General features: G+C 35.2%; 2 protein-coding genes across 2 annotated transcripts in view; one reads left to right on the forward strand and one right to left on the reverse strand.

Annotated features, from left to right (window-relative positions):
• Nucleotides 1–23,708, forward strand: part of MACROD2 (mono-ADP ribosylhydrolase 2) — a 2,244,457-nt gene that overhangs the window by 563,198 nt on the left and 1,657,551 nt on the right.
• Nucleotides 14,482–15,096, reverse strand: LOC118841264 (THO complex subunit 7 homolog). Its single transcript, XM_036748642.1, has one exon. The coding sequence runs from the start codon at nucleotides 15,094–15,096 to the stop codon at nucleotides 14,482–14,484; it is 615 nt and encodes a 204-aa protein (XP_036604537.1).

The following is a 23,708-nucleotide window of genomic DNA, read 5'->3' on the forward strand; positions in this document are numbered from 1 at the left end:
ATGGAATAAAATTGTGCTGTCAACAGCTTAGTTTTCCTCGAATTCTGGCCTTTTGTTATCTTAAAACTTTACAGAGGAAAAAAAATCACTGACTAAGTTATGGCAATATAAGGAAACTTATTTTAACAAGAATAACTGTATTGATTTTATGGAGATTAATCTTTGGATCAGAAAGAACAAAAATGGCTAATAGGGAGTTGAAACCTAAAATAAGTAGGGGAATTGTCAACTAGTTCTTAGCTACTCTGGTTGATTTCAAGTCACTGGGTCCAGATGGACTACAGTTCATAACAATAGAACATCAGGCATGAGTTATTGCTGAGTTTCATCTTCAGTCATCTTTGAAAAATTGTGGAGAATGGGAGAAGATAGACTGGAGGAGCAGACAATGGCAAATGTAACAGTTTTTTTTTTTAAGTGTTAAGTGTACTGTCTGAAAACTAAAGGCCAGTGAACTTGGCTAGCATTTTCTTGGTGAAAATCTAGACTATAATATTAAAGCCAGGATAAGTTAACATCTAGAAAAGGACACACTAATCACAAAGACCTAGCATGAGCAGTTCTTGATTAAGCCATGCTTACTCTTTGTGATTACAATTTCCTTTCCTAGATGCTACCTCTTAAGTTTTATCTATTATTTAAATATTGTCGATCAAAAAAAAAAACATAAGGTGCTTGCTAGGTGCTAGCCATTATGCTAAGTTTTGCTAAAATGTAATGCTTATGGGGGCAGAATTGATTAGCAGATGATAAAGTTAACACGGTGGATTGTTAACACAATAGTTTATAAAGTCAAGATTCAGCAAAAAAAGATCAACAGGCTCAAGTCAAATCTTAAAAAAAGATGAAATGTAACAGGGACAAATATAGTCTTCCACCGAGGTTAAAATTATTATTTTCACAAGTACAAGGCATGGTAGGTATGGATAGAAGTTTATTTGAAAATAATTTGGGTGTTTTAGTGGTTGTTGTTTAGCCGTTTTCCAATTATGTCAGACTCCTTATGACCCCCATTTGGGGTTTTCTTGGCAGAGATACTGGAATAGTTTGCCATCTCTTTCTCTAGCTCATTTTACAAATGAAGAAACTGAGGCAAATAGGAAAAAGTGACTTGCCCTGCTAGTAAGTGACATAGGCTGGATTTGAATTCATAAAAATGAATCTATCTGATTCTAAGCTGCCAGTTCTCCATCCATTGCACCACCTATCTTAAGGTTAATATGAGTTAATAGTGAGATATAGCAACTAAGAAAGTTAATTCTGTATGAGATTGCATTAAGAGAAGTATGCTTTCCTGGATTATTGATGAGATTGGCCTTACATACTCTCCCACAGTCAGGACATATCCAGTGTCTTATGTTCATTTCTGAACATCACATGTTAAGGCATTAGGAAGGAAGTTTAAGATTGTCCAGAGAAGGTCACATAGGATGGTGAATAATTAATAAAGATAATAATATGAAGAAAAAGAACTAGAATCTACTTAGTACTTTAAGGTTTTCAAAAGGCTTTACAAATATTATCTCATTAAATGGTCTTAAACTTCTGACAAGTGAGGATTACTGGAAAGCTTTGGTAATGTGGGGATATTTCACCTGGAGAAGACTTTAGGAGGGCATGATAGTTATCTTTAAGTGTTTAAAGTATAGCTGTGGTATGAAGAGGAGATAAAACTTTTTATGTTTTCTTTCAGAGGACAGAATGAGGAGTAGTGGGTAGAGGTTGAAAATAAGTAGATTTGGGGTTTATGTAAGAAACATCTTAACAATTAGAGCCATACTAAAGTACAACATATTGCCTCTGGAGGTTGTTGTTTTCCTCACGTTGGAGATCTTTAAGCAAAGGGCTGGAGGTGGAGAGGAGGAAAGGTGATAAGCATTTATTAACTGCCTATTATGTGCCAGGCGCTATGCTAAGCAATTTACAAATATGATTTCATATGATCCTCACAACCATGTGAAGGAGATGCTAGTGTTATCCTGAATTTATATTGAAGGAAACTGAGAGGTTAGTGACTTGGCCAGGAAGGGCCACACAGCTAGTAAGTGTCTGAGTTCTGATCTGAATTCAAGTCTTCCAGATACCAGGCTCCACTTGTGTCCACTGGGCCATCTAGCCACCTCCAGCTTGTTGACTAACTGCATCAAGTATTTTGTAGAAAGGATACTTGTTCAGGAATGCATTGGACTAGATGACACCTTAGATCCCCTCAAACTCTGTAATTATGTGAATCTATGTTCTTTTTTATATTGTTAGCTATTGAATATAATAATAATATCTTTCTAGAATGACATGTTTTAATCATTTTGCAACATTTTATCAAGTATATTAATTTTGCATTGTACTATATGTATAATCTTATTATCTAGTATGTTTGATAGGAGGGGGAAAAATCAGATAACAAGAGCTCCTTCAAAAGGCAGATTGTGTTCAAGGATCCAAATTGTATTCAATTAAATGCTATATCTGTGTAAGTATCTTTCTGGTTTGTAGATAAAATGCTTTTTATATACAGTATGAATCAAGAATAAAACAAGGTGAGGGCAGGAAGAAGAGAACCACTCAAGAATATAATTAACAAGCCCTACAGTTCTGGACTGTAGCTAGTTTAATTAACAGTTTTTTGGTGGTAAAATAAATGAGCTCTGGGAAAGCTATGAATAACTAGGCTAAAGTTGGCTACTTTTTTAGAATAAAGGTTGCAGTGTGTATTATTATAAAAATGTTTAGAGTTGTTACTGACCTATAGCAGGTATTTTGGTGTTGTCTATTTTGGACAATATTAGAAGTTTTTTTTATTGTAAGTAGTAAATAGGAATTCAAAGGAAAAAACACAAAATAGTCTGCACACTCAAGGAGCTTAAGTTGGAGGAGGGTAATATAAAGTGTACAGATGAATAAATATGAAGAATAATTTAAGAGAGAGAGACAGAGAGAGACAGAGAAAGAGAAAGAGGGAGTGAGGGAGGGAGTGAGAGAGAGGGAGGAAGAGGGAGAGGGAGAGAGAACAATTGTTGATATGAGGTAAGGGATTGTGATGGAAGTAGTAAATTGTACTACTGATCTGTACATTGTAAGAAGGTAGGAATTATAAGAGACAGAGGTAACTGTAAGGAAGGCATTTTAGCTTTAGCACTAGGAGACCAATCTCTAAAAAAGACAGGATATAGAATGTTGTTTATAGAGAATAGCCAACAGGCCACTGTGATTTGAACTGAGAGTATGTGAAGGGAAGTAATATTAAATGACTGGAAAAGCAGGTAGGAGCTGATAATACAATGCATTTGGAATTAAGCTAGAAAAGAAAATGCTATTTTAGTATTTGAATAATCAACAGACAACTTCCAAAGTTTCTCTCCAAAAATGAAATAGGTCTCAGAATACTTTTTACAAGTTATACAAGGCAGTTACATAATATATATCAGAATACTTCTAAGATGATATAAAATGATACTATATTGTAACATGCCAACTATAAAAATGATCACTGTTCACATTTTTATATTCTGAACTAGACATTCAAGTAGTTTTGTAATTTTCATATGTCTACAGTTAAAGGGCCTTAATTATAATGAGTATTTCTGTACTTTTCTTCAGGGCATATCTTCCATCTTTATCTTGAAAGGCAGATTTCCCATTAAAATGCAAATCCTTTATTTTAAAGGCTTGAGTATTAGCAATGTAGGCTGTGGGGTTTTTATTTGGTTTTTTTTTTTATTGCTGTAATAGCTGGAATGCTAAATAAAAAAATTAGAGGAGGTCTGATAGTTTCTAGTAGTATCCCAGGGAAAGAAAATTCTACTTTGGGAGGAATTTGGGGATAATTCTCAGAAGCATAATCATAAGTTAGTATCAATAAGGTGCCAGTAGTTAAAAACCATATGGGGTTCCCTGCTTGGTATTTCTATCTCTCTCCTCTTAGGAGCTAAAACTTAATAAAATATGGTATAATGCCACATACATAAATACATACATACATACACACACATACATATCTGCATATATGGTACACATGTGTCACATATATAGTATATATACACACATGTGGTATAGAAGTACCACATTTATGCCAGTGTACCATGTAGATGTATAGAAGTACCATATGGTATATCTGTATATGTATGTGTGTATGTATATAATAATGTGTGTGCATATGTGTGTATGTGTGTACATGAAGTATTGGCCTTCAAAGTCAGATTCCAGATCTAGTACACTAAATATTTCTGTGTCCTAGGACAAGTCTCGTAATAAGTAAGATACTTTAGAGATTAAGGTAGTATAATGCAATAGATACATCTCAGTGAGGAACATTGAATCAGGAAGACCTTTGTTTGAATCCTGACTCTGACACCATACTGTATATGGGTTAAGTCAGTTAATGTCTCCGAGTCATGGGTTCCTCACACACAAATTAAGGCAATGCCTATCTTACAAGGTTGTTTTAAGGATCAAATGAGATAATGTATGGAAATCTCTTTATAAATTTTAAAGTGCTGCATAAATATTGACTTTCATCATTGAATGAGTTAACGTATTAATAAAGTCCATTGCAAACCGTAAAGTACTATATAAATATTAGCTATTATTATTATTATCATCATCACATTCATGATGCTATACAGCCCTGTCATTTTAGAAATAAGAAAAATGCAAGCCTGAGTTCTCTAACTTCTCTGTATTTTCCTCATTTTTAAAACTATGCAGTTGTAGGAGCGAGAATCTCTGAGTTCACTTTCAACTTTAAAATTCTTTTTCTTTTTCTTTTTTTTTTATTATTTTATTTATTTATTTATTTATTTTTAGTTTACCACACACGGTTCTATGTAATTTTGAGTTCCAGATTTTCTCCCCTCCCTCCCACCTCCCTCAACTTTAAAATTCTATAGTGCCTTTATCTTTAGGTCTGATGGAGAGCAGCTTGTATATGTATAGGAAAGGGGATAAGTAGTATTGTATGTAGCTCTTATATAATGGTATTTCTTTGAAATATTTGTATTTAATTATGAGTAGAGTTAATTTTTGCTCCCTTAAGTCTAATACCTCTTGGAATTCAGTTCTGAGATAGCCTGACCAGTGCCATCAGTAATTTAATTACCCATTTTAGATAAGGTGAAAAATACAGCTTTGTATTTGCTGTCAAATTTTCTGTGACTGAATTTTTAAGAAATGTCAAATATGCTCCAGAATTGTGGCCTTCTGTCTTACAGTTCTTCCTCTTCTCTTTGCAGTCACTTAGATATTTGATGGGTTTTTAAAAATATGAATTTCATGAAGGAAAGAAAGCCCCAAAGGTTATTTTACAGAAGATAAGAGTACCTAAGCCTTAACTGAAGTTATACACTGAGAGGTACTTTTCTTGAATATAAACATTTATCTTTATGGGAATTTGTCTTCCAAAGGAGTTTGTGTTTATTGACTGCAGAAAACTGAATATCTGTATTTCTTCAGTGCTTCTATCCCATTTTGTAGCCATAACGAGGGCTTAAGTTTATCCTACACTTCATTCTTACAAAGCACTTTTGCATGTAGAGAAGTCATAGAATCTCGGGTTTGAGAGAGACAACAGAGATTACCTAGCTCAGAGGTGTCAGAATGGCCCACAATATCCAGGAGTGCAGCCTGAACAAAATTATAATGTTATTGAGAAATATTTAACAAAATGAATAAAAATGTAATAAAATATATGACATATTATATTTTAAAACTATTAGTATGTGGCCTGTGGGGATCCTTATGTACAGTTTAGTGGCCCACATCTTTATTTGAATTTGATAATCACTGATCTAGCCCAACCCTTAAATGAACAGAAATCCCCTCTATGACATTTATTCATCCTTTGCAGTGTATCAAGCATTGTACTATAAGCACTAGAAATATACATAAAAACCCAAATAGCCCTTGCTCTCAAACAGCTCAGTTTCTAAATAGATGAGATTATGCTTATGGGATAATTTAGCTGCAGGGCTGATAGCAAGGCCTAAGGTTGCAATATTAGGGACCAGCATTAGGATTAGGATCATGATAGGATCTGAGTAGGTGGGGATAAGGTGGTTGAGGAATGAAGAGGGCCTGAAGATTTGTCACTTCTCCTGTGGTTGAATTGAGTGGTAGCCCACTACCTCCAAAGCCATTTTATTCTGCTTTTGGATAGTGCTAGTGACTAGGAAGTTTTTCATTATATCAGCCATATTCTACCTCTTTGCCCAAAGGCCTTCAGTATTAGGAAGATCAAAGAAGACACCCTATTTTAATTCTGGACAGCTCTAATGGTTATGAGATTATTTCTTATATTGGGCTAAAACATATCTCTCTGCCTCAGAGGTGGCTGGTAACACAGAGCATTGGGCCTGGAGTCAGGAAGACCTGAATTAAAATCTGGCCTCAGACACTTACTGGCTCTGTGACCCTGGGAAAGTCACTTATCCTCTCCTTTTCTCAGTTTTCTCAACTGTGAAATGGAGATAAAATAGCACCTACCTCCCATGATTGTTGTGAAGACCAAATGAAATATTTGTTAAAAAAAGGGGGGATTTGGGGGAGTTTCGACAGTATTTGGCACGTAGTAGGCACTATATGAATGGTTATCCCCTTCACTCCCCTTCCATGCAGCTGGTTCTGGTTGTATCCACTGGAGCCAAAGAAAACCAGCCTATCCTCTTTTACTGGATGGTTCTTTAAATATTTGAAGACAGTTCTCATGTCCCACCTTAGTCTTATCTTCTTCTCCCTTATAAATATTTCCAAATCCTTCAAATGGCCTTTTTATGCTATGGCTTGAGTCCTCCTCTGATTTTTGCAAAGAAAAGAGATCCTAAGTGTGAGAACACTATTCTTGCTGTAGTTCTGGTACAGTGCTAAGGGTTCTAGATTTTGGAACCAGAAAACCTGTTTTCATATCCTGCCTTTGTAGCTTATTCTCTTTTTGACCTTAGGAAGTAATTTAAACCCTCTTAATCTCAGTTTCCTCAATTGCAAAGTTAGGAGGTTGCATTAAATGAACTTTAAGGTCCCTTTCAGATTTATATCTATGCTATTACTCTGATTTGATTTTAATTACTAATTGACTTTGACTTAAGTCCATTTTTGACCCTTTTTCCCCAGGTAAATTTATAATATGAAAAATTCATTACCACCCCCACCGCCCAACCTCATTGCTCCATATTCTCACCCAATGATGGTGTCTCACAGCTGCCATTTGCCATCTATTCTAATCCTCTCTGCCTTACTTCCTCTTTTTTTAATTTATTAATTAATCAAATTATTTTGAGTTTTCAACATTCATTTCCCCAGGGTTTTGAGTTCCAAATTTTCTCCCCATTTCTCCTGTCTGCCACCTCAAGACAGCATGCATTCTGATTACCCCTTCTCCTAATCTGCCCTCCCTTCTATCAGAGCCCCCTGCCACACACACACACCTTCTCTAATCCCTTTCCCCTCTATTTTGCTGTAGGGCAAGATAGATTTCTATTTACCATTGCCTGTATATCTTATTCCCCAACTGCATGTAAAAACAGTTTTTAACATTAGTTTTTAAAACTTTGAGTTCCACATTCTCTTCCTTCCTCCCTCCCCACCCACCTCATTGAGAAGGCAAGCAATTTGATGTAGGTTATACATGTGTAGTCATGCAAACACTTCCATAATAGTCATGTTGTGAAAGGCTAACTATATTTGCCTCCTTCCTGTCCTACACATTTATTCTATTCCCTCCTCTGACCCTGTCTCTCCTCAAAAGTGTTTGATTCTGATTACCCCCTCCTTCCATTTGCCCTCCCTTCAATCATCTGCTCCCATCCCCTTCCCCTGTACTTTCCTTTCTTTAGAGTAAGATGTATTTCCATACCCAATTGAGTGTGTATGTTATTCCCTCCTTAAGCCAAATCCAATGAGAATAAGGTTCATTAATTTTCTCTCATCTCCCCCCTCTTCCCCTCCATTGTAAAAGATTGTTCTTGTCTCTTTTATGTGAGATAATTTACTCCATTCTACTTTTCCCTTTCTTCTTCTCCCACTACATTGCTCTCTGACCCCTTAATTTAATTCTTTAGATATTATCCCTTTTTGGAGACTTTGGAGATCCCTTTATATATATTATCCCTTCATATTCAACTCACCCTGTGCCCTCTGTCTATACATACACACATGCGCAATACATATGCACATATGTTCCCTCCAAGTACCCTAATATTGAGAAAGGTCTCACGAGTTACAAATATCATCTTTCCATGTTGGAATGTCAACAGTTCAACTTTAATAAGTTTTCAGGTTTCTTTTGATTCTGGTATTTGAAAGTCAGATTTTCTATTCAGCTCTGGTCTTTACATCGAAAATGCTTGAAAGTCATCTATTTCATTGAATATCCATTTTTCCCCTTGAAGTATTATACTCAGTTTTTCTGGGTAGGTGATTCTTGGTTTTAATCCTAGCTCCTTTGACCTCTGGACTATCATATTCCAAGACCTTCAATGCCTTAAGGTAGAAGCTGCTAAATCTTGTGTTACCCTAATTGTGTTTCCACAATACTTGAATTGTTTCTTTCTGGCTGCTTGCAATGTATTCTCCTTGACCTGGGAACTCTGGAATTTGGCTACTATATCCCTAGGAGTTTTTTTTGGGGGGGGGGTAATCTCTTTCAGGAGGTGATTGTGGATTCTTTCAATATCCATTTTCCCTTCTGGTTCTAGAATATCAGGGCAAATTTCCTTGATAATTTCTTGGAAGATGGTGTCTAGGCTCTGTTTTTGATCATGGCTTTCAGGCAGTCCAATAATTTTAAAGTTATCTCTCGTGGGTCTGTTTTCCAGGTCAGTTGTTTTCCAGTGACATATTTGATATTGTCTTCTATTTTTTCATACTTTTGGTTTTTTTTTAATAATTTCTTGATTTCTCATAAAGTCATGAGCTTTCATTTGCTCCATTCTAATTTTTAAGAAACTATTTTCTTCAGTCAGTTTTTGGACCTCCTATTCCATTTGGCCAGTTCTGCTTTTTAAGGCATTCTTCTCTTCATTGGCTTTTTGGACCATTTTGCCATTTGGGTTAGTCTATTTTTAAGGTGTTATTTTCTTCAGCATTTTTTGGGTCTCCTTAGCAAGCTATTGACTCATTTTTCATGATTTTCTTGCATTACTCTCATTTCTCTTCCCAATTTTTCCTCTAGTTCTCTTACTTGATTTTCAAAATCCTTTTCGAGCTCTTCCATGGCTTTAGACCAATTCATATTATTCTTGAAGGCTTTGGATGTGGGAGTTTTGACTTTGTTGTCTGTGGGCCAAGAACTCTGGCAGCAGCCACTGTGGCTGCTGTCACCATCGCCCCAGGGCTGGTGCCAAGGGCAGACCTTGCTCCTCCCTCACCCAGGTCTGACAGAGCTTCCCTACTGAACTTGTAAGGTGTCTTTGGCATTTGTGGGTTGAGAAGTCTGGAAACTACCACAGCTGCCAGTGATTCAGTCCCCTGAGGCCTGTTCCAGCCCCTTCTTTGCTGACATTGTCCATGCTGGATTGCACTTTTCTCTCACAGTGGTGCAAGAGACCTTTCCTGTCAACCTTCTAGGTTGTCTTAGGCTGTAAATTTGTATCACTTTGTAACTTTGTGGGTTCTGCTGCTCTAGAATTTGTTTAGAGTCATTTTTACAGGTATTTGGAGGGGTTTGGGGGAGAGTTTGAGCAAATTCCTGCTTTTATGCTGCCATCTTGGTTCCAGCCCCCTTCCCCCTTTTTTAAACAAGGAAAAACGAATGAGAATTCTTGCCTGTGCCACTTAGGATTATCATAGAAACACTTCTATTTTTAAAGGTGATTTAATTCCTTGTACCTTAGCTTCATGATCTTCCCACTGGAATTTTATATTCTCATGTCTATGAATGCTAGTTATGAGAGCTTCTTGCAGTTGATTAATTTAGCTGATAAAAGATTGGTACTAATTAAGATAAGGTGGTGGGTTTGATCCTATAATTGAACAAATGCTTTTGCTTGATACCATGATCACCAAATGCATTCCTAAACTTAGCCCACGTTCTTGAAAATTCCTGCTGTTGCTTTCCTCTTTGGGTAAAAGGATATATATGATGTATCACAAATCTGTGTTAATTACTGGATAAATAACATAAAGCCAAAACTCTCATTTTATTTGGTAGGTAGCTATTTTCTGGGAAAAAAGAATGGGACATAAACACTCTTGATTGGAGATTCTTCTTGAAGATGAAAACATACAAATATGATACATATGTGATAAAGACAGTTTCCTTAACCCTTACAAAGGTTTTGTGTTTGACTTGCCAACTTATAAGATCAAGTTAAAGTTGCCATAGGAAACAGGATTCTGAAGGTTTACTTCTTGGTCCCTTTTAGTGTCACTAAAATAATGCATCTACAATTTTTTTTGTTTCATTAGTTATTATACTTTTGTGGGCAGTAGGCACTTTTAAATTTTTTGCTGTAAATGTCAGGAGATGTAGAGGGAAACTCTTTGGGTGTATCTAACTGCCTTGTTAAGCATTCATGAGAAAACTTTGAACAAGAGTCACATTGCACGGGGAAGTATTGATGACTTACAGAAGACACTCTCTTAAAATACCAGTATAATGAACATTAAAAACTTACCCAAGTTTTTGATTTTTTTTGAATATAGACATTAAAGTTGAAGATTTAGCACAATTTCATCATTTTAACGGATGTTGGTGGTAAACATTAATGAAACTACTTCATTGTATCATAAACCTCTAGTGGATATATTTTGTTTATTATGTAAATAAATCCCTACTTGTTTCTGAACATAAACATTTGTCTGAAACCAAGCCAATTTGACATGAAAATGAAGGTAGTTCCATTTTCTCATTTTTGCATCTCTCTAAAGAAACTTTTACATTCTAAATGCTGCATTAAGTTTTAAAAAATATAAAGGGAATATCATCAAAAGAACGTTAGTCTGGAACTACATTTTTCCCATGAAAAACATGTGAAACATATCAAGAAACTTTGTCATCTTTAAATCTGGAATCATTCTGGAAGATTTGCTTTGAAAATTAAGCTTCTCACACTAAGCTACCAGCTTACTCAGCTATCTTGTTTCAAGGAAAATACAGAGTGCAATCCAACATAGTATCAAGTGGTGCTGGATACGAAAGTTTGTTCTGTATTCACTGCCCTCAGGGATTATCACTTTTTTTAAAAAAAAGTGGAAAGGCTACAATTATTTCAATTGTTTTATTTGTCCCAAAGGTGGAAAAAAAATGCTACTCACATTTTCTCTTACTTCCATTCCTTTAAGTTTTCCTTTTCAATGAAATTTTTTTATCACTTTACAAATTTGAGGTGTCTTTTTAAAAAATTTTTCCAAGAACAATAGAGTCAGCTTGTTACTTCTCTTCATTATAAGAATGCTTTTGTTTAATTCTTAGAGTGAGGGAGTTCCCTAATTGTGCTCTTTTAATAGTAGTATTTGGGGGGAGGCATCTGTTGGACACTTGATGAAACCTTTTTATTTCATTGTATCATTCTTTTATCATCCACAGAGAAATTTTTAAAAAATCAACCCTTCCCTTAGTGAAGGTCTCAAACACGAATGAAACTATGCATGCTCCATTTTTGTTTGTTTGCTTATAGTCTCTGGTAAGAACAGGTGGAGGTTTACTTTAATTAGAGCTTAAAACAAATGAACATGAAAAGTGAATATATGAGCATTCCCTGGAGAATTTTCAAAGTAAAATGTTCCTCCTTAAAGATCATCCAGGGCCTGTTCAACATTTTAACTATGGTTTCTGTTATAAGTCAGTTTGGATTATGATTTAGACAGGATTCCTTTATTTGCTTCAAATATTCTCTTTTAAAAATAAAAAAAGCCACCTGAAGAATGGGGACTCTACTGGTCTTTCTTTTTAAATAGCTGACAATATATCTTTTGACAGTGATCTTTGAAGATTTAAATTTATAGTTACAATTTTGCTGCTGCTATTGTAAGTAGCATAGTACAAGGTATTTACATCTTGAAGACTTCGATCTTAAATATGGTATCGCACAGATGTATTTGTGGGTTTTCTCCAGCTCTGCTTACGACTGAAGCATATTTTGCTTACATTTTAGATTCTGAATGATAGGTTTACACAACATTCCTCTGGCGAAACCAAATAAATTAATTGATTTACGTATTAATTAAATAATTTTCGCTAGGGCACTTACTGTGCAAATGGTGGTGTTCATTTGCTTTGCACTTTTCCTGATAGACTAGGTATGTGTGAGGAAAGATGGACTAAAAAAAAAGCACTTTGAGGTTTAGAAGATGAATTTGGTTTTAAACATGCTGCTTTCCTGCTCTTTTTCTTGCTTTAAATATACCCTCTAAAGTGGTATGAAACCTCCTATCTTAGAATTTTAAACAGTAGCCCTTGGGTTGAAGAGATTAAAAATAATATAACTTAAACCTTCCTTTTGAAAGAATAACAGCTCTGCCCCTTTATTTTAATTAATTATATATAACTGAATTGACAGTCTGCTTATAGGCATAAGACCTCAGAAATGACATCAATTGACTTTTGAGAGGCCTCCAATATCTGCATAGATAGTAATGGACCACCATGCAAAACTCATATGTACATTCTTAGATACTTGAAGACTACTTTCTAAATCACATGCTTTGTTTATTCCTCAGTGCTTTGCATACAGAAGGCAGCCTATTTATATAGACAACATATAACTGTCATTACTGTTCAGGGACTAGTACCTGAAAACCATTCCTGTGTTTTTTTTTCACTTTAAGGATTTTATTTTCTTTTTCCAGAATTCTAAACTTTTGAAGTCTTTGATTTATAATGTCTTTTTCTCATACATATTCCTAACATTGCCTTAACATCAATATAATTTATGAAATCTTACACTGAAATATGCTGTCCTCATTAATCTTAATTTCCTCCACATTTATATACTCTTCACCTCCAGAAGCTCACTTTCTAAATGAAAATTTCCTAGACTAGTCTAGTTAACAATGAACATCTCTTTTCTTTTTTTATTAAGATTTTTATTCTTAGTTTACAACACTCAGTTTTGCATGATTTTGATTTCCAGATTTTCTTTCCCCCCATTCCCCCCCTCCCCAAGATGGCATGGAATCTGATATGTCTTCTACATATAACTTTGCATTGAACTTATTCACACAATAGTCAAGTTGTAAAGAATTATGACCAATGGAATGAGTCATGAGAAAGAAGAAACAAAACCAAAAAAAAAAAAAAAGGAGAGCTAACAGTTTGCCTCAATCTGCTTTCAAACTCCATAGTTTTTTTTTTTCCTCTGGATGTAGATAGCTCCATCATGAGTCCTTTGGAGTTGTCTTTGAACCTTGTATTGCTGAGAAGAGCAAAGTCTATCAAGGTTAGTCGTCACAGAATCCATATATCTGTGGTTGTATATAATGTTCTCCTAGTCCTGCTCCACTCACTCAGCATTTTATCGTGTAGGTTTTTCCAGGTTATTATGAAGTCTGTTTCTTCCCCATTTCTTATAGCACAATAGTGTTCCATTACATTCATATACCACAACTTGTTCAGCCATTCCCCAATTGATGGGCATCCCCTTGATTTCCAGATCTTTGCTACTACAAAAAGAGCTGCTATAAATATTTTTGTACATACGGATCCTTTTCCCACTTTGTGTGATCTCTTAGGAATACAACCCTAGAAGTGGTATTGCTGGATCAAAGGGTATGAACATTTTTATAGCCCTTTTGGCATAGTTCCAAATTTCTCTCCAGGATGGCTGGATCAGTTCACAACTCCACCAGGAATGTAACAGTGTATTTACACATTCCTGTGTAACCAATGGTGAGTCACTTAATCTTCAATGCCCTATTCATCTACTTGTAGAATTTCATAGCTAAATAGGATGTCAGATATCATTAGATTCAACTTCCTCATTTTACAGATGAGGAAATTGAAACCCTTGCTTTTAGATAATAGATTACCTACTTCATAGATAGATTCCTGAAAGCTTTTTTGCAACAAATAATGTGTACCTACTTCATATTTGTCAATGCATTTATTTTTATGTATTCTGTAAGTGAAGAAAGAAATTTTAGGAATACAGTGAAATAAGATCCAAATGTTTCACTTTTAATTAATTGTGCTTTTAAAAGGTACTAAATATTTAAAACCAAACCACATAAATATTTTTTTTGAAGATATTCATAGGGACATTCTAGAAGTGCTTCTTTGTAAAATACAACTTGTGAGAATCAATTTCAATTTTACCATTTTAACAATTACCAAAATATACATGAAAATACAAACTGAAAACATTTGAATAAAAAAATTTCATAAAAACAAACTTCATTAAAATAGTTTCTTTGTCTAGTTGGATATTTGAAAAAAATTAATAAAAATTTATCATCTGTAGTCTGCTAGTTTCACCAAAGTAACAATGATTTAACACGTGAAAGGAAATGAAGATAGATATTTAGTTCTCTTCATGCTGGTGAGACTTGGTTTGCCTACAGTTTTGTCTCTGTTTCCATGCCTGCTTCCTGAGCCTCTTCCACTTCTGAGAGTTTTTCATCATTTTCTAACATCTGCTGCAGCTCGTGGATAGTACTTAGAAGAACATGGAACTGCTTTCGCCTTAGTTCCAGCTTATCTTCAACATTTTCTTTTATATGAGACAGATGCTGTAATTCTTTCCCCAAAGCATCTAGTTCCTTTAATGTTTCATGCCTGTCTGGATGGTGCTGTATGACTTTTGCCAAAGCATCATATTCCTGGCGATTTTTCCGTATTCGCTTTGCTTGAAGGATCTGCTTTTTGTACTCAGCAATTTTTTCATGTGCTCCAGCTATGCTGTTTTCTATGTCTTTGTACATTTTTTCATAGTTCTCCATTTCTCTGAGATTCATATCATATACAAGCAGGGTTTTTCCCATTGAAAATTCACATTGAGACAATGTACTCAGCATGCGTTGGTACTGGCTATAGCCTTCTTCCTGAGAGCCAGCATTGCACCATTTAATGAAACTCTTCACTAACAGGTTGATTCTCCGATCATCACCAGCACCATCACCATCAATTAAGAGACGCTTTCTTATAACTTCATCATCAGTCACGGCCCCCATGGCGCCCACGGCCGCGGCTCGTTACCCTCGTCCGGCGGCTCCGGGTCCAATTAGGGGTGCATCATTCTTTTTTTTTTTTTTTTTTGCTTTTTGGTAGGGCAACTGGGGTTAAGTGACTTGCCCAAGGTCACACAGCTAGTAAATGTGTCAAGCGTCTGAGGCCAGATTTGAACTCAGGTTCTCCTGACTCCAGGGCCGGTGCTCTACTCACTGCACCACCTAGCTGCCCCCAAACCACATAAATATAACAAATGAACTTTCCCTTTGTTTAGTCTCTATCCTACTTGTTATCTTCAGCATGGTCTCCTGCTCAGTGAAGTCCAGTGGCTCCCTGTTACCTTTAGGAACAAATATACTTTCATTTGTTAAAATCTTTGTGATTTGGTTCTGAACTATATTTTCAGTTTTATAACATATCACTCACCTTCATTCTGTTCCTCACAAAAAACCAAAAACATCCTGTGTCTCATTTCTATGCATTTAACTAGCCGGATCCCCGTGCCTGGATTTTGCTTTCTTCACCTTAATATTTTAGAATTCCTAGCTTCTTTCAGAATTCAGCTCAGATATTTTCTCTTTTAGGAAATCTTTTCTGATCCCACCCACTTCTAAGAGCTCCTCCTGAAATTGTTTTTATTTGCTTTTTTTTAAAAAAAAATTCTTGGAATGTTTATGTATGAACCTGTTATTGCCTTGATGGAATATAAACTCCTTGAGGACAGGAACTGTTTCAGTTTTGTCTTTGTATTCCTTGTACCTAGCACAATTCCTGGCATATAGTAGACACTTAATAAATACTTGTTGGTTAATTGATTTCACTCATATATGGCCTTGTGTTTTCAGTGTCATTTTCTTATGTGTATGCCTTGTTTCCTTTGTTTAGATTGCAAGCAATTTGAGAGTAGAGAAAATACTTCTGTATTCCCTACATCCCCGAGCAATGTCCTCCTAGTGCAATATATTTCCCTCAAAACTAAGCTCTTACCTATCTGATTTGTGGGACCCTTTAAATCATACCTTCCTCTCCATATTCTTCAGGCAAAACATCTAATTCCTGAGGAATCATTTAGAGCAGGAAGGATTCTAGGCAAACAGGATAGAGTCAATAAAGGCAAACCAGTTAAAACAGTTACAGATAAGAAATAGAAATGTGTTCTTGATTTCAGGGAAGGGCAGAGGCTATCTGGTAAGGGTTAGGGAGCAGACGGTGATGTATCTTCAAGCATCCCTTAGTTATTTCCATGTCCTCTCTATATAGCCCCTGATACCCTATGAATATCACCGCCCATCTTTGATTAATCCATATCCAAATCTTGAAATGAACCAGCTTATTTCCCATCTACTATGAGAAAGTTTCCTTGACTACTCCAGTCAAAAGTAACTTCTGAAAACACATCTATATATCTACATCTATTTATCTATATATCTTTGAATCCACTGAAGTGGTTTGCATATAGTAAATTCTCAAAAAAATTTGTATGTTAATAGCTGAATCCTAGTAAGTGAATACTTGAAGGGTATTAGAGCATTAGACTTGGAGTCAAAGGACCTGAGTTTGAATCCTGGCTCTTCCATTTGTTTCCTTTGTGAACAAGTTACGTTTCTTCTCTAGGTCTCAGGTCTCAGTTTACCTTGTGATCAAATTGCTAGCAATTGGATAGATTGTTTGCTCTACAGACCGATGTAGGAATAGTCCTTCTGTGTCACTAGAGTATATGTCCTAAGTTCTTTAGTCTGTAGATGGGAAAAAGTGCCAAATTATAACTCAATCATTGTTATACATTACCACTAAGGCTTAAGCATATATCTTTATAGCCAATAAATTGTCTTGTTTTAACTTTAATATTATTTATAAAAGGTTTTCTCTGAAAAGAAACATAGCATTAGAATTTATAGGATATTGACTGCTGTGTAGCTCCTTCCTTAGAGTAATTCTCTCTTTAAAAGAGCCTGCCAAGTACTACTTTGTTTTTCATTTATTTTGCCTCTCACTTTCCCAGATTTATAACTTCCATAGGCTTAGTCTTATTTCTAAATGGTTGATGGTACACAGGACAGCAATCAGTACTGGAAGAGTTTGTTTGGAGTTTGGATGATTGTAGATGATTGTGCCGATTATATCAAAGCTGCTGAAAAGAATGTAATTTATATTCTTTATTAGGTTTGTCCACAGCATTTAAGGTGATTGTCCTTTCATGGTAACTATTTTTGTTATGAGACCTTGCTTTGAAAGAGAAAATAGATGTCTATAGACTGTCTGGGAATTTTTCTTGGATGCTCCCCTCATTTTAAGAGTTCAAAAGGTTTCTGTATTGAGCAGTTTGTACATGGGACCTATTCAATTGTAATTAGTGGTTATCATTGCATTATGCTTTTCTAGCTGTGCTGAAATTAAAAAAAATTTAAAGAAAAATCATCGTCTGAATTTTGATTTGTATAGTCTTACCTCCACGTGACTCTAATGACTGACTTCTAAAAATCCTTGATATATATTTTTGTAATGAAAAACTTGTCAAGCTTTTATTTAGAAGTGAACAGAGTAACACAGTATCTATAGAGGATATACAATATTCTTTTAAAAATATTAAATTTTCTTATGGGTTTTTCCCCTTCTATTACCCATGAGAAATACAGTGAAGCAAAACAAAATGTAGTTAACTTGTTAGCCTAAATATGTGTGATTAATTCTAAAATTTCAAAGACATATTGGAATCCTCCTGGGATATATAAACATGACCTAGAATCATCTTAGAATTTTTCATTTGTTTAAACAAGGAAGAGTTTCTGTGCTTGGTTTATGACTTTAAAAAATTAACTAACAAATTACTTTACTTAGTGATTGCTAAGTCTATGGCCAGGGATACTAGCAATGACAAACTGATTTAATTTTATCTCTGGCTCATTATTGGCAAGATACAGCATTTAATATTACTGAGATGATAAACTCTGGAAATAATAGTAAGGGAAAAGAAAGTGTTTATAACAGATGTTTTCTATTTTCAGATAAAATTTAATTATTCTATAAAGCACACACAGTTTGCAGAATTTTTTAAAGTCTTCATTCCCCCTTCCACAACTTCCTTACTTCAAAACCTCCTTTGCTCTATTTTATTTGATGGTCTTTGTTCTAATGTCAGTATTAACAGTTTCATTTTATAGTGTTTTCATTTTCTTTAAGTTACTTGTACAAGTGACTCAGAAATGACATTCTAGCAGATTTAGTTTCATCAAACCAAAACAATCTTTTTCTAGAAGTGCTTCAATATCTGACCTGATAGGCATCTTGTCTTTATGTCTGCCAGGAGCCTGGATGATCCCAGGTTTCAGTATCCCACTGGTCTACTTCTTTATCTCCTTAGATCACAGCAGTTGGTTCCTGGACTTGAACATATATCCTGGTAGAGTGTGAATGGAGGGTACTAATTAATCGGAAGTGATTTAGGAATTGTATGTGTCCTTTGGAACACTAGGGCACATATTTTCGCATTAGAGTCATGTCTAAGCTAAGGTGAGAGGGACCCTAGGGAATACATAGCAAGAAGATTAGGGGGAAAGATGAGCAGGGAAGTCACAAAAGAACAAAGGAGAAGTAAGAGCAGCAGTCAAAAGATCTTAGCCCATGGAAAAGCCTGCTTGCTTAATGGAGGTTAGGTTGTTTTTTTTTTTTTTTGAAAAAAAGGGGTTTGGAATACACTCTTTTCAGATAGTGTACCAAGTATTGATATTATAGAGTATTAGTTCCTAACATTTTCTTGTTGAAGCCCTAAAATGGACACCATTTGGTGTTTGCAAATCAAAGCCCTGGAAGAGAAGTAAAATGTGTAATATTCTAATCATAATCCTCTTTGCTCCATCCCTGGGAGCCTGAACAGAAAGCAAAGATGGAAAAAACAGCTGGTAGTCAGATCTGGGGTGATGCCGTTCTCAGAAAAATGCACCACTACTATTATTGGTCCTCTCTAGTGTGTGTAGCTGGAGAGCCTGAGAGTTGCTTTTTCCTCTTGCCTGCCCCTCTATTCATTACCTTCATCACCTCAAACCTTTAATTCATCTGTATTTAGCCAAGAAGTTGGAGGAGAATATACATTTGTATGTGCTATCTTTATCTCTGAGTTGATCCAGGATTTAAAATTAGGAAACAACACTATAGAGCAGGAGTTGGTCAGCAAACTGTAGCCTAGAGACTAAATCCAAAACAATAAAATTTATTTAAAAATGTAAAAAAAAAGAACATTCTTAACTTACACACCATATAAAAACAGGTAGTTGACTAAATTTTTTCCCTTAGGAAATAGTTTGCCAAACCCTGCTCTAAAAGTATCATTTTTCCCCCTTAACAAAAAGTATCTAATGTGTAGCCCCTTACATAGAAAGATGCTAATTAATTAACTTATTTAATTAATTAACTCATTGTGGAGAGGATACCTGCCTTATGGTGATTTTCCAAGAGAGATAATGTTGTACTGAGAAAACCGGCATTCTTTACCTGGCTTGTAACCAATAAGCACCACTGGGATAATACCTTTGTGCTTTCATTCCCCTCTGTAACAGCAAGCATCCTGGCGGACCCAGGAAGCCCTGCTAGCACAGGTTCTTTGATCTGCTTTTCTAAAGGAAAGGCAACTTTTAAAAGGGTCAACAATCTTACTTTAATTACAGAGAAGTAGAAAATACAAGCTGAAAAATTAGCACAGAGATTCAACAGACAGGGCTCCAACTGTCTGAACAAAGTAATACAGCCACCTACATACACCACCAGATCGGGGGAGCACAAACATCTGAGTAGTCGGGGGACTCTTAACAAATGGCTACTCAGAGTCCCGTCCAGGGAATCAAAAGGTCCTTCTCATGAGCAAGCCTCCAAAGCAAAATCTCACCTCAGAATATATATACACTTTTGGGTAATAGGCTCAGAGCCAGAAGGCATCACAACCCTTTTGACTCAGTGCCTAATTAGCTTAGTACCAAAAGGGGTGAAAGCCTTCCTGCAAGCAAACCTCCTCATAAGCAAGCTTCCCCCTAAGGGATCTCTTCCTTATGCAAGTTCCTCCCCAAAAGGGCTCCATGTGACTCAAGATGTATCACAGCTGGGCCAGAGTTCAAAGCAGCAAGACATCCCTGACTGAACACACGTGGTTACATAGGCCTATTAATGGACAGGGAAGATCTTCCTATTCCATTAATATTACACCCTCCCAGCTGTGTTCCTGACTTTCTAACCATCACTTAGCTGCTGTGTCACCTCAGAACTTTCCCAGGAACTTGGGACTTCCTTGCCCTAGAAAATTTATCCATATCTCTAGCCTTCTCATCCTGGAACATCTCTCTGCCAGGCCACCTCTCCCCTCCTTTCTTCCTTTGGTGAGTTCCTCTTGCAGCTTCCATTTTGTGTAGGGGACCAGGTCAACTAGCTTTCATTCCCCTTCTGGCTCTGCTCCTGACTTTCTGGACTTTAAAGTCATCCCCCTGCACTGGGAATGTTTACCTCTATTCCCTCAATTTTCAGCTAGGATTCCTATAGCTTGAGTTCCAAATTCAGAGAATACTCATCTTGTACCTGAAATTTAAAAATGCAAAGGAAAAAAAGACCAAAGCTACATGCCTGTAGGCCACCTGACCTATGACAAAGTAATATTGCTGTCAGGCCTTCTTCCATTACTGCATGGTGTCACGTGCTATGAGTGAAGGATTCCTGTATCTTTAAAAAATAAATGTAGGAATTTAGAACTCAGAGTTTTAGAAAATGAATATAAAACTGTTTTTTATATGTAATCAAAAAATAAAATGTAATAAAATTTCAAAAAAAAATGTAGGATGAAAGATGTATTAGTTTGATAGTTTTAAAGAAATATATAGTTCTGATTATGAAAGCCAATTGAAAATGACTGTTTCTGACAATGCAGAAGGCCAATGCAGAATGTTAACACATACACCAATTTTCTTGTCTCCCAAAAACAGGTCCCTAGTGTCTCTAATGTGGGTGGCTCTATCTTAGGTGATCTAAGTGTGTCCCAAATCCTCATTATGCTAAGATATAAAAACTGAAGGTGGGGATGGGGGTGAGGGAGCGAATTAAGTTATGGGATGATTATTTGCATTAGAAAAAAAGATCTACTGCAATCTTTCTTTGAATAGGCATTTTAGGGAATTTAAAATGTGATCTAATTTATAAAAATCTGATTTTCACGTAAGATTTCTAGAACATATCTTTTCCATAAAACAAGGAGTCTTTCTACTATGTCTGATCTAAATGAATGGGATTAAATTCCTTGGTAATTCTTCCATGGAGTATTCTACTTCATTTATATATTTAAATATAAATATAAAATCTTATATTTCTTTTCTCTTGAAATTAAAAAAGAATATCACTGTTAAGGCTTTACTACCTTTAAATAATGTGAGTTCTCTTGATAATTCTTAATTTCCATCCCAGCTTTGGTAGGCTTCTTCCTTAACCTACAGATGAATTTGTTTCTCAGGTAGAAAATAGTGTTGGCATAAATTCATAAATAATTCTATGATTACTGAAAAGAAAATACTCCTTATTTATAAATAAATGCACTCAATATCTGTCCTATAATTGTTTCAAATATTGTATTTGGGTCAAAATATGTGTTTTCATATAATTTTTTCTGTTGTCTCTTTTAAAAAAGCTCTGGAGATTTGAAATGACAGATTTTAATCAGGTCTAGCACTGCTAAAGGGCCCCCCCTTTTTGCATAAAATGCTTTTTATCTCACATATTTTGCTCACTTAAGTTTCATGAAAGTTTCTGTCAATTAGGGGTTTTTGTCAATTAGGGAATGAGGGCAAAGGAAGTTTTTCTTTTTTTCAGTATTTAAAGTACCCATGACACTTCCCCCCCACCCCTGCCAAAAAAAAAGACACACACCACAAAAATGTTTTTTAGATGGATGAGGGGAGAGGGAGATCTTCTTGCAAAACTTTGCTTAGGCATTTTGTGGAAGGTCATTGATGCTAACTTTCCCTACCTTTTTCACAGGTCAGATAAGAGTCAATTTCACGTGTCTACGAGTTGCAGTTTTCTGTGTTGCTGGTTTTTTTAATCATGCACAAATCCAGGATTAGCAATGATTTGTCAGACTATAATTTTTCACTCAGTGTAAAATTAGAACAAGTAAATTTAAAAAAACAGAAATTTATCTGAAAACAAAGAAAGACACTTTCGATCTATATTCTATAAGAGAGACATATTAGCTCTGTATACTTAGTGCTTTCAATTTGATTTTTTACCTTGCGATAATCAAATATTCAAGACTACTGATGAAATTATGGCTGAAAATCATATATATACACACGTGTATACATAAATACATATATACAGACATAGAGACACATATATATGTACATATGTATATATTTATATATTTAGTTTCTCATTTTATTTTTTTTCTTAAATTAGCAACTTTAAAAATAGGTATGATTTAAATTTAGTGGATCATTCATGTAATTTTGTAACACTGAAAATGTATGCTGTCAATATTTCTAAAGGACAAGAGTGGTACTTATGAATGGAACTAGAATGGTGTTTTTTTAACCTACTTTAGATTCTGTAGTTTTATCAACCTGGCATACAGAAACCCGGGCCACATAAGTCTTGTGTGTTGTTTACAGAGCGTCTGTGTGAAATTATCTAAGCAGATGTATAAGGGGAAACAAGTTAACACTGTCTACCATTATCAAGTATTTAATTCTCAGTAAAAGACCATAAAAGGAAGATCTTTTTTATCTCTGCAATATATTTAGATATTTATGTAAATTAAAATAATGCCAAATTGTGCTGTAAGGATGTTCAGTTTGCAGAATAGGGAATATAATCCATATACTTCAGGTAACTTTCAAAAATGTGCTCTATATTGTCCATATTGTTGCATTTCCTCACTGCCACGGATTCCCTAGCTGTCTCGAGCATGCATAATGCGTAATTGTAGTCTCCCACCAGGCATATCATGTCAATTAGCAATGGTGTCATTTTTTTAAAATCTGAAAACTATCATGAACATTTTGATTTCTTAGATTTTCCCCAGGAAGAGCTAAAAACTTAGATCTTAATATTTGTACTTCATTGGAGACTCTGGAGATCATCATCAAACATTTGTTTACTTTTACAATTTTTAGCTTTGATCAATTTTCATGTAATTATACATAAACACAAGGATGAAATAGAAGAAAAATTCCATGATGTGATAAGATTCTCATAATAAAGACACTGTATACAGGCATATCTTATTTTATTGCAGTTCACTTTCTGTGATCCATAGATATTGGTTTTTTGTTTTTGTTTTTGTGGGGTTTTGTTTTTTTTTTTTTTTGTTTTTTTTTTTTTTTTTTTTTTTACAAATTATAGGTTTGTGACAACCTTCTGTTGAGCACATCTATTGGTGCCATTTTTCCAACAACATGTGCTCAGATGGTGTCTCCGTGTCATATTTTTGGTAATTCTCACAATATTGTAAACGTTTTTCATTATTATCATAACTATTATGGTGGTCTGTGATCAGTGCTATTTGATGTTACTATTGTAATTGTTTGGGGGAGCTACAAACTTCCCTATATAAGATGGAGAACTTAATAGATAAATGCATGCATTC

Source organism: Trichosurus vulpecula, chromosome 3 (genome assembly GCF_011100635.1).
Source record: "Trichosurus vulpecula isolate mTriVul1 chromosome 3, mTriVul1.pri, whole genome shotgun sequence".
NCBI lineage: Eukaryota > Metazoa > Chordata > Mammalia > Diprotodontia > Phalangeridae > Trichosurus > Trichosurus vulpecula.